The sequence below is a fragment of the Euleptes europaea genome, chromosome 7, assembly GCF_029931775.1.
Source record: "Euleptes europaea isolate rEulEur1 chromosome 7, rEulEur1.hap1, whole genome shotgun sequence".
Taxonomy (NCBI): domain Eukaryota; kingdom Metazoa; phylum Chordata; class Lepidosauria; order Squamata; family Sphaerodactylidae; genus Euleptes; species Euleptes europaea.
Genome location: NC_079318.1, coordinates 43,880,111 through 43,892,536, shown reverse-complemented (window position 1 = coordinate 43,892,536; position 12,426 = coordinate 43,880,111). Strand labels below are relative to the sequence as shown.

The 12,426-nt window shown below is 42.4% G+C and overlaps 1 protein-coding gene across 1 annotated transcript in view; it reads left to right on the top strand.

Annotated features, from left to right (window-relative positions):
* The window catches only part of CAPN13 (calpain 13), a 117,399-nt gene that overhangs the window by 56,081 nt on the left and 48,892 nt on the right, over window positions 1-12,426 (top strand). Inside the window, exons 12-15 of the mRNA XM_056853364.1 lie at window positions 5,868-6,037; window positions 8,607-8,705; window positions 9,520-9,556; window positions 12,154-12,222. Coding sequence (XP_056709342.1) covers window positions 5,868-6,037; window positions 8,607-8,705; window positions 9,520-9,556; window positions 12,154-12,222 — 375 coding nt within the window. The remainder of the gene's footprint in view (window positions 1-5,867; window positions 6,038-8,606; window positions 8,706-9,519; window positions 9,557-12,153; window positions 12,223-12,426) is intronic.

Here is a 12,426-nt window from a genome sequence, read left to right as displayed (position 1 = left end):
AAAATTGTTCCGTAACAACTTGGGCCATACTGGTTGCCAGCTCTGGGTTGGGAAGTTCCTGGAGATTTAGGGGTGGAGCTTGGGGAGGCCAGGGTTTAGAGAGGGGAGGTACCTCAGTGGAGTACAATGCCATACAGTCCAAAGTAGCTGTTTTCTCCAGGAAACTGATCTCTATAATCCGGAGATCAGTTGTAATTGCAGGAGAACTCCAGACCCCACCTGGATGCTGGCAACCCGAGGCCATAGACAGTCCTGAAAAGTGGTATTCTGGCAACCAGAAAGCCAATAGGATTAAAAGAAATCTGGCCCCCACCATCACTGTATCAAATGTTAAGCTGGCCCCTTATTGAGGATAAAAGCAGAACTAGGCTACCCACAGGTAGGGTGGAAGAGTTTAGTGGCGAACCTACATTTTTGGGACCCTGAAGTTTGAACTGTTATGGGGGCCGCTTTGCAACCAGCAACAATAGGGCAACATCCAACAAGGTCCAAAGGGCCTTGCTGCCCTTGCAAGGACCTCAAGGCCCAAACGGCAGAGTGGTGGGGTGGAGTCCTTTAAAATGGGCCATACAGGGAGCCCCTTTCCTCCAGCAACAAGGTCTAGGTAACAGCTGTTATCTTCTTCAGTGGGGTTGTTCTATGGCAATGTATTGGTTCATTCTTTAATAGAGAGGTAGAAGGTCATCAGAGGGGGCTCATTAGGATAAAGAGGTGAAAATCTGATTTTTGGAGATAAACTGCACAAGCGCAGCCTGAGTTGAGAATGCAGATGTCTTTTTATGGTTCCGATTGGCTTTAGCCTAAGGGCTGAGCTATAGAACTATTAAGCCATGCACCAACGAAGGATTCAAAGATCCAGCTACCAAAATTTCATGGGCTCAAAGAGCTCAGCAAGCCCATACAGCTGGGGGTTCGGGCGCTGCAAGCCCCCAAGAAAATTTTGAAATTTGACCAATTACAAGGACATTTTGAGGCCATATGAAATGGGTATTAGAGCATATTCTAAGGTCAATACTAAGAACTTCAACCCATTGGCTTATGATTCTATCACTAAAATAACGTTATTTTAATAACAACCACTTTTTCAGAACTATCTGTTCTTTGTCAATGTAGGCCCGATCACAGGTTTATATATCTGCAGATGAGCCCACATGAGACTATTAGACTATATGATGATGATATGATCAATGTAGGCACAAGAAATACATGCTAACAAATTGTGGGCCTATTAATTTCTTGGTCCTTTAAAATGATCTATTTATACATTTATTATAGCATGTCTTTGGGACCTAGCTTTTAAAATGGTATTGTTATTCTGATACAACTAGCAGGAATATGAGGCAAAAAGACAAAATTACCTGCAGAGTGATTCACTTCAAGTCCACATTGGGGGTGGTATTTCTTCCCCTGTTTTCTGGATCCAAGTTCATCCAAGTCCACAATGCTATCCATGCTATTGTATCCGCCTGTAAATACATTCCCCTTCCTCTGCCCATTCTTAACTGGATAACCCCATCTCAAGTCTGGCTTCTTAGTCATTCTAGATTCTGAAAATGGGATGGAATCCAGGGTCATGAGTGGGCGGGAACATTTCATATCTGTTCTTTTCTGCTCTAGATGGTTGGGGGCTACAGGTCAGGGATATTATTAACTCTCCAGGGTGACTCGAGCCAGCCCACTGGCTTCCGTTGATCAGATGGGGCTGTAAAGAATTCCATGGGAGGCTGGATAATGAGCACTTTAAATCTATGAGCCATGCCTCTGTGTGTGTGTGTGTGTGTGTGTGTGTGTTAAGTGCCGTCAAGTCGCTTCCGACTCATAGCGACCCTATGAATGAAAGTCCTCCAAAATGTCCTATCTTTGACAGCCTTGCTCAGATCTTGCAAATTGAAGGCTGTGGCTTCCTTTATTGAGTCAATCCATCTCTTGTTGGGTCTTCCTCTTTTCCTGCTGCCCTCCACTTTTCCTAGCATGACTGTCTTTTCCAGTGACTCTTGTCATCTCATGACGTGACCAAAATACAACAGCCTCAGTTTAGTCAGTTTAGCTTCTAGGGTCAGTTCAGGCTTGATTTGATCTATAACCCACTGATTTTTTTTTTTGGCAGTCCACGGAATCCGTAACACTCTCCTCCAACACCACATTTCAAAGGAATCTATTTTCTTCCTATTAGCTTTCTTCACTGTCCAGCTTTCACACCCATACATAGTAATAGGGAATACGATGGCATGAATTAATCTAGTCTTGGTGGCCAGTGACACATCCTTACACTTCAAAATATTTTCTAGCTCCTTCATGGCTGCCCTTCCCAGTCTCAATCTCCTTCTGATTTCTTGGCTGCAGACTCCCTTTTGGTTGATGGCGGAGCCAAGGAATAGAAAGTCTTGAACAATTTCAATTTCCTCATTGTCAACCTTCAAGTTGTGTAAATCTCCTGTAGTCATTACTTTTGTTTTCTTGGCGTTCAGCTGTAGTCCTGCTTTGGCACTTTCTCTTTTAACTTTTAGCAGTAGTCGTTTCAAATCTTCCCTATTTTCTGCCAATAATGTAGTGTCATCAGCATATCAGCATTATTAATGTTCCTCCCTCCAATTTTCACTCCACCTTCATCTAAATCTAATCCAGCTTTCCTAATTATATGTTCCGCATGTAAATTGAAGAGATAGGGAGATAAAATACATCCTTGTCTGACACCTTTGCCAATTGGAAACCATTCTATTTCTCCATATTCTGTTCTAACTGTGGCCTCTTGTCCAGAGTACAGGTTGCACATTAAAACGATCAGATGTAGTGGCCCATTTCCTTTAAAACCAGCCATAGCTTTTCATGATCCACACAGTCAAAAGTTTTGCTGTAATCCAGGGGTGGGGAACCTTTTTCCTGCCAAGGGCCATTTGTATATTTATAACATTATTCGGGGGCCATACCAGGCATAGATCTCCTGCAGGGGGGGAGAGGCTAGGGTTGCCAGATCTCCAGACACCACCTGGAGGTTGGCAACCCTAGCAGAGGCTGTGCAGAGAAGGAAGGGGAGGGACGGAGGGAAAGAAGGAAGGAACGAAAGAAAGGGAGAGAAAGAGAGAGAGGGGTTCCCAGCTTCTCCCCCTCACACACATGTGCAAACCTCCCCAGCTTCTCCCCCCCCCACACACACACTCATGCAAGCACAATGGGGAGAAACCTCCGTAGCTTCTCCCCTGCCCCTCCTAGCAAGCAAGCACCTGGCTGCACTAGCAACTGGGAGCGACTGGGAAGTCGCCTCCACAGCTTCTCCCCCACCCCACCCCACCCCCAGCAAGGAAGGAAGCAACAAGCATCCGGCTGCACGAGCAGCCGGGCACAACTGGGAAGTCGCCTCCGTGGCTCCCCCCCACCCCCAGCAAACAAGGAAGCAAGCAGGGAAGGAAGCAAGCAAGCACCCAGCTGCACGAGCAGCTGGACACAATTGGGAAGACACCTCCACGGCTTCTCCACACACACACACACACACACTCATGCAAGCACAATGGGGAGAAACCTCCGTAGCTTCTCCCCTGCCCCTAGCAAGCAAGCAACCAAGCACCAGGCTGCACTAGCAACCGGGCACGATTGGGAAGTCGCCTCCGCAGACACACTCCCCCTGCCCCCCCCCAACAACCACCGGCTGCACGAGCAGCTGGGCGCGTTTGGGAAATCGCCTCCCCGGCTTCTCCCCCCACACACACACACACACTCATGCAAGCACAATGGGGAGAAACCTCCGTAGCTTCTCCCCTGCCCCTAGCAAGCAAGCACCAGGCTTGGAAAGAATCTTTTATCCTTTCAACTCTTCTGTATAGTTCTTCAGTGTATTGTTCCCACCTTGTCTTTATTTTGTCCTGTTCAGTTAATGTATTTCCATGCAGATCTTTCAGCATGCCTAACCGTGGTTTAAATTTTCCTTTGATTTCTTGGATCTTGTGGAACAGATCTCTTGTTCTTCCTTTTTTGTTGTTCTCTTCTATTTCTTTACACTGGTTATTATAATAGGTCTCTTTGTCTCTACATGCGAGTTGCTGGAACGTTGCACTTAGACTTTTGATTCTATTTCTATCACCTTCTACCTTTGCTTCTCGTCTATCTCTGGCAATTTTAAGAGTTTCCTCAGACATCCATCGAGGTTTTTCTTTTCTTTTGGCTACAGGAATAGTCTTTGCACATTCTTCCTTGATAATATCTCTAGATAGCACCCATAGTTCTTCAGGTTTACATTCACTTGAACTCAGTAATGCAAATCTGTTCCTTACATGGTCTTTAAACTCTTCCGGAATATTGCTTAGATTGTATTTTGGTGCTATGAATGTTTTGGTATTTTTCTTAAGCTTTATCTTGATTTTCGATATTAACAATTCATGATCTGTACCTCTGTACCTCAAACAAGGCTCCTGGTCTTGTTTTGGGCAAGAGAATAGAGCTTCTCCATCTTCTGCTTCCAATTATATAATCTATTTGATTTCTATACTGGCCGTCTGGTGATGTCCATGTATACAATCGTCTATTTGGTTGCCTGAAATGCCTACTGATCATTAAAGTTTTCAGATGAACATATTTTTGCAACCTTTATGTCTCACATTATGCTGGACAACATTGTTTAATTGTCTCCGGATAGTAACTCATAGTTTTACACACTGAAGAAACTTTAAATAGAGAGGTCATTTGGAGCAATATTACATGGTCCAGTGGTCTTTTGGGTCTGGAAGACATTGTTCAGATGGACGATACAAAGCATTTATTTGGTGGTTGTGATATCATGACCAGAACGTGCTCTCACTGCCCCTGCCACTTATGAATACATTTGATTAGATTTATATTGAGAACACCTACCAATGACATGTCGGTGCTCCTTATGAGCACTGTAAAAGCCATCTTTTTATGTTATGGCTGAGCAAATTAGTTACTATTAACTGTTACTGTTACTTTATCCTTGCCAAAGACCTTGATCATTCAGATCTTAAACATTTACATTTGGTAGAGGGGAAGAAGACGAGAGCAAAGATATACTATGTTGCCAAATGCTCAGCACATTAATCTTAAAAGAATTTCTGTTTGTTTGTGATAAGAAACTTGCAAAGAGTGTTATAGAGACAATGTTAGAAACAATCCTGATGTCATAAAGGCATTCTGAATGTTTAGGACAAAAGAAATGCTTAGACATAATAGGTTATATTAGCTTCAGAAGAGCTGTCTCCATTTAGGTCTATTGAAGTATTCATCTGTCATGTCTTGAAGTTCAAATACTTTCCATGCCCCCTGAAAAAAATAACAGGTTCCTCCCCCTCTTCTTTTTTTGCAAGAGAGCAGTTTATTATCTTTTTTTTTCCCTTCCCAAAGGCATGGCTCATAAATTATTGTGCCACACTGTGTAACCATTCTAAATGGGATTTATACACTCCAGTGTATTTGTAAGAATATGTTTAGTAAGGGTTTTTATTGTGCTGTCTTTATATGTCATCACAGTAATAGCTGTTACATTTTATTTATTGTTACATCTTGATGAAAATATTGGAACAACAACAAATAGCACAGAGTATGTTATTTTCTTATAAGAGTGGATATCAAGTTCAGACATGGCAGCAGAATTATAACAGGTATATGACCAAGGGGTCTGTGCTCAAGATGAGGCTCTTCACTTTGGCACCATGGACTCTACTCACCATCCTCTCTATTAGTTATATTATCAATGTCTCTGGGACCAAGGAGAGGCAAATCAGGAGTCTCTGATCCTGCAAAGTGTTGCTAATTCTTCTTCAGATCAATTTATCTTCTAATTTATTCATTGAATGTACAAATACAGAATGGATTCATTGCCCAGAACACCTGATCACTTTCTCTCATACATTGTGTCTAAGGGGGAAGCTAAACCTCAAGAACCAAACTTTCCATTGACAGCTGAACAAGAGACCTCGTATTTTTTTAATTTGAGCCCTGGGATCTACACACTTATTCTGGCTACATCCAACAAAGGCCAAGAGTCTGAATTCCTTCTACGAATTTTCCAGAAGAATCAGAGCAATAACAGGTAAAGCTGTTGTGAATGTTGTTTTAATTATAGCGGGCAAAGAGAATCCACTTTCCAATTCTGATGAAGTTATCTTCCCAAGAACATAAGAAAAGGCCTTGTGGGTATTCTCCGGAAGTGATGTCATGCCATCAGCACAGTGCCGCTTTTTGGGTCATTTTCTTCCCCACTGTCCCACCAGGGAAGGTAGACAATGAAGAAGGAGTTTGGGGGTCTCTCTATTGGCAACTATGACGAACCCCCCTCCTTCCTACTAGTGTCTCCCTGTAATCAGTTTTTGTTCGGAGGGGGAGAGAGAGGGATCGCTTACTTCTTGTTAGCCAGAGGGGTGTTATGTGGGGATTATTTTTCTCCTTCTCCAGTCCCCACCTTATTTTACCTCAGATAAGAAATGAGACACCAGAGGCTTTTTAAAGTTAACAAACAATTAAAAAAGAGATTTATTAACTCATATACAGGGGAAGGAAATTAAAGGGAAAACTTTGGTTAGGAAAGCAGAAAATCAGGTCTTATTTTTTCAAGATTCACTTCAGAGATGGTCAGATGGCTTATGGTACAAAATCAGACTTCTTGGTTACAGTTCACAGCTTCGGTTCATAAATTAAGTTCAGTTCTTAGATGTAGATGTTCCTTTACCAGACCCTGCTGCTAAGCTATCAGGAAAGGTAGACATTAAAAACCTCTCTTTCCCAAAGAACTCAGAAGTATGGAGAATCCTTCTTGACTCTCCCTGTTCTCACTACTGAACTACCCCACGCCAGTGGTAGTAATCCCTTCACACCACCCTGTAATTGGAATATCTCCTTCCCAGAGCCTATTCCTTCTTTGTGACCTGAGAATGGGCCTTTTCCTCCCAGTCTCAATCCTGTCAGACCACAGGTTGTGTTTTTCAGCAGCTTAGGCCAGGCTGAACCCTCAGGTTCTCAGAGTCATTCATAGCTTCTTATCAGGTAGGTTACCAATCTTAGAATCCTTTCTATCTGTCAGAGCTCAGAGAGTGAGCCTTCTGGCTCTGCCCACTCCTTGTCTTTCAGCTCCTACTGAAGATTAACCCTTTGTCCGTCACAGCAACCGTTATCTTTACAGATTCTTCATCATATTTATTACCTTCACCAAAGAACTTCCAGGTCACCAAGCCCCTTCCTTGAGAGTAAATCTCCTACTTATAGATCTTGTTTTGTTAAATATATGTCTGACCTATAACCTGAAGGGCTTTTTAAGTGGCTTGTTACACTAACTGAAAGATAACAAATCTTTAATAAACATTAATTAAAAATCCATCTAAACCAATTTGCAATAACAATTTTTTTTTGTACTGTCAAGGCACAGCTGACTTACGGCGACCCTGTAGGGTTTTCAAGGCAAAAGACCTTCAGAGGTGATTTGCTATTGCCTGCCTCTGTGTCACCACGCTTGTATTTCTTGGAGGTTGCGCATCCAAACACATTCCAGGGTTGACCCTGCTTAGCTTCTGAGCTCTGAGAAGATCAGGCTAGCCTGCGGCTATCCAGATCAGGGTGATAACAAAATGTGTGTGTGTTAAGTGCCATCAAGTTGCTTCCGACTCATGGCGACCCTATGAATCAATGTCCTCCAAAATGTCCTATGTTTGACAGCCTTGCTCAGATCTTGCAAACTGAGGGCTGTGGCTTCCTTTATTGAGTCCATCCAAAAACAATAACAAAATAGCCTGCAATAAATCTAAACCCATAAAGTAACCATATATAGAGAAGCCATGTGGTGTAGTGGTTACTCAGTCTAGGACAAGAGAGACCCAGGTTCAAATCCTCACCTAGCTGTGATGCTTATTGGGCCAGTCACTGTCTCTCAGCCTAACATTTTGGGCAATACAATAGAGAAAAATGGAACCACAGATAGTATTCAGAGCTCCTTGGAGGAAGAATGGGATACAATTATAACAGAAGGGGGCAAATGGAAATATGTGCTGTAAGCTCTCTCACTGAACTATTAGAACAATTTGTGGAGTCAGATTCCGGTTAATACAAGGATTTCCACAATGAGATTCAATATGTCAGTCTGTTACAGTGAAGGGATCCAGTTATTATTGCAGTCATTGTGACAGCAATAATCCAATTTCATTGATGAAATTTTTTGAATGTACTACTGATTTGTTCATGCTTTGGCTTACCAGCCTATCACTGGCACCCCCCAGGAGATGGGGGGGGGGAGTTGTAAAAACAGGTATTGTGCCAACATCACAACATCACTTTCAGCACAAAGCCAGAAGTGACATCACTATGACACTGTAGGATTCACCCAAAACTCTAGGGTAAAACCAACCCCCTCCCCATGTTGCTCCCACTGTTCCACCAAGCAGCAGTGGGAGGGATGGGGCCTGCAGTGGGTGGTCTCCTACCAAAGCCTAGTAAACTCTAACTTGGTTCCACTATAAAATGTCATGACTTAGAAATCCTGGTTGTATTATAGCTTTGAGTTTTCATAGCAAGCAAAGGTGCTGAAGAAGAAGAAGAATTGATGAAGCCTGCTGGGTGGGGACGGAGCAGCAACGAAACTCTGTTTTTAACCTTGATACTTAACGTGTTTTTAGCTTTGCTGGTTTCTTTTGCAAAGCTGTTGGAGCAACTTTCGGCTATACAGAACCTGCTGTCCCTGAGACGCTAATTGGCAAGAGTCAGATAATTATAAGGTCAGGCTTATCTTAATTATTTGCAAACCGCAATCCAGCATAAACAGAGGGAGTGAGGGCTGTGCTGAAAATAAGAGAAGATAAGAAGAAGAATTGGTTTTTATATGCCGACTTCCTCTACCTTTTAAGGAGAATCAAACCAGCTTACAATCACCTTCCCTTCCCCTCCCCACAACAGACACTTTGTGAGGTAGGTGGAGCTGAGAGAGTTTGGATAGAACTGTGACCAGCCCAAGGTCACCCAGTAGGCTTCATGTGGAGGAGTGGGGAATCAAACCCGGTTCTCCAGATTAGAGTCCACCACTCTTAACAACTACACCACACTGGTGAAGAGAAGAAACGCATAGTTAAAAATGAATAGTTGTAAGACATCAAATTCTATGAAAGCCCATTAATTCTCTTGCACCAGTTTGAGGGAAAAACAATTATTAAACATTTGGAGTACACTGTGAACTTTGAAAGTACATTTGTCTGATGTGCTAGTAGTATGGGTTATGAAGACAGTCACACCTAAGAGAGACACAATATATGCAAACCAAACAAAATATAAAGAACATTGTGATGTCCTTGATCCTTTCATACTTAGCAGCCTTCACAGGTAAACATATTTGTTGGATATTTCTGTACATATCTCTGTGTTTATCCTGTTGCCACTAATCTCAGTTTGGGTCCAACTAGGATTTTTCCACTAATGAATTTGTCTAATGGTGATCCCTTCATCATAAGAAACTAATAGCAGCTGCTATTCATTTGTTTATGACAATAACGAAGAACGTTTACTCTATCCTGATTCAGTTTTATTTTCCTCCCTCAGGGAACCAGATACTAAACGCAATCCAGTGGTGCCAACGGTATGTAAATATAACAGGAGATGTAATCATTGAACATATATGAATGGATGGATTAGCATATGGAGTTAGTCCCATCTGATCCTGCCTTAGAGCCATTTCACTTAGGTAGGCGGCAATCAGATATCAGATATGACTTCTCTTAGGCAATGCAGCTTCAATGACAAGAGAAACCACTCCACTTAATTTCCTAAAATCAGAAGCTCAGGCTTTCCATAACATCAGCCCTGGAAATCGTGAGTGCATGAGGACATACCATAGTTATTCTGTGGTAAGTGGAAGGAACTCTGTTCATACTCCAATCACACACAGCCCTCCATATTGACCAGGATCCAGAAAACACTGCAAATAGATTCTGGGGTTCAGCCTTAATAAACTGAATACATATTATGCCTTGGCAGCTACCCCTGCCAACCATTCCTTAAAAGCACAGGAAAATACTTCTAGAATAGAACTGGTAGACTTTCATAATGCTGGTCTTTGGCCACTTTCCCAAAGTCTAAATATGAAACATGTTAATAGAATGATAGAGTTGGAAGGGACCACCAGGACCATCTAGTCCAACCCCCTGCACAATGCAGGAAATTCACAACTACCTCCCCCCACATCCCCAGTGACCCCTACTCCATGCCCAGAAGATGGGGGGAAATCCTCCAGGATCCCTGGCCATTCTGGCCTGAAGGAAAATTGCTTCCTGGCCCCGAAGTAGCTATCAGCATTACCCTGGGCATGTGAGAAAGGGCCACAAGAGCCAAACACAGACACAACCCTTCCTGCCCTCCCTATTGTAATCAGCTTACATTCACAGAATTAGCATTGCTGACAGATGGCCAACTAGCCTCTGCTTAAAAACCTCCAAAGAAGGAGAGCCCACCACCTCCAGAGGAAGCCTGTTCCACTGAAGATCTGCTCTAACTGTCAGAAAGTTCTTCCTAATGTTTAGCTCTTTTGATTTAATTTCAACCAGTTGGTTCTGGTCTAACCTTCTGGGGCAACAGAAAACAATTCCACACCATCCTCTATATAACAGCCCCTCGAGTACTTGAAGATGGTTATCATATCACCACTCAGTCGTCTCCTCTCAGAGCTAATCATACCGAGCTGCTTCAACCTTTCCTCATAGGACTTGGTCTCCAGACCCCTCACCATCTTCGTTGCCCTCCTCTGGACACATTCCAGCTTGTCTACAACCTTCTTGAATTGTGGTGCCCAAAACTGAACACAGTACTCTAGGTGAGGTCTAGCCAGAGCAGAATAAAGCAGTACTACCACTTTGCATGATCTGGACACAATACTTCTGTTGATACACCACAAAATTGCATTTGCCTTTTTAGCTACCGCATCACACTGCTGACTCATGTTCAGTGTATGATCTACTAAGATCCCTAGATCGTTTTCGCATATACTACTGCCAAGACATGTCTCCCCCATCCTATAATTATGCATTTGATTTTTCCTATCTAAATGCAGAACTTGCTATCTGCCATGCTTTCCTCTTGCTGAAATTGTGCCCTCTTATTTTACTGCAACGAATGTGCCCAGAAAGTCCTAGGCTGTGTGCTGAGCATTCGATAATCCATCTGTAATACTTGGTTTCCATGAAGAGCCGCAGTACTCTTACTGAGCTGCTCTGAAAAATATCATGCCTGGAAATCTTTTTCTGAATTTATGGGATTTAAAGCTAATGTCTAGGGCAGTACTATAAATTTATCCCAAAGTTAAATTTTGTCATCATCTTCAGATCACATAAAAGTCTCGCTGGAGAGTCAGAGAGAAGAAAAGTAAAACGACTGGATAAAGACCAAACGAGGGGTTTAAAATTGTTTTAAACTACTGCCAATAAGCATGCTTTTAAAGGAGCAGCCAGCCACTGGAAATCACACAAAGATTATTCCAAGGAGCAAAATTTAGCAAAGCTGAATTTCAACTTCCATAGGTTTCAATGGGAGAAACACAATCCAATCTCTTAGACTAAAATCCCTTAAGTGCTTTTGGAGTCATTATGCCTATAATTGTCTGCGGACCCATAAGGAAACCACACCATCCCAATGAATACTTTTTGACTGATGGCTTCCTAAGGCATCTTGAACCAGACCGAAATGGTCCTCTATGACTGGTCTTTTAATGATAATGGCATAAAACTCTTTCAGCTTCTTAGAGTATTAATTTTGCTTTAATATAAATGTGCTGTACTCCTAATCTCTTCAATTAGCTGCCTAGGACATTGTTTAAACACCTCTGAAGCTATTAAAATCCACTGTGACATAGTAAATTTGGGGGGAGTTCTGACTTGGACATGTGATAAAGAATAGAGAGCAACTTCCTTCTGCGGCCTGCATGAGTAAATGACTCGGTTAATCAGGACTTTGGAAGTATGGGAATGCAGTTTTTAGTCATCTAAATTAACACAGGACAACAGGAAGAGATAATTGATGATCACATTTCTTTTCTCTTGTATTTTTTTGAGGATGACACTAGGCTCTTTTTGCCTGTAAGCGTTGACACTTGGAAATTGCTAGACATATCTCGGGCCCATGGGGAAAATATGATGTCTCAGTCTGATTTTTGTGACTGATGGTTGTACTTGCATATTTTCTTAGATCCAGGATATGCCCAGGTGGAATCACGACAACTCTTATGAAGACGTCTTTCAAAGATATGCTAATCAGGTATGTTGAATGGGGAAAAAAACCTGTGTACTCTAACAAGACATGTAGAATTGAGAAATAAGTGTCTTGCCTTGCTAGGTTTAGGAAATGCAGATCTCAAGTGGGTATCTCAAAACTCTATTGATTTGCCAGCCAGCCACTATAACAAAGAGGCAAGGGACCTAGCTAGAATATAATAGATGGCTCTGAACTGATTGCCTGCAG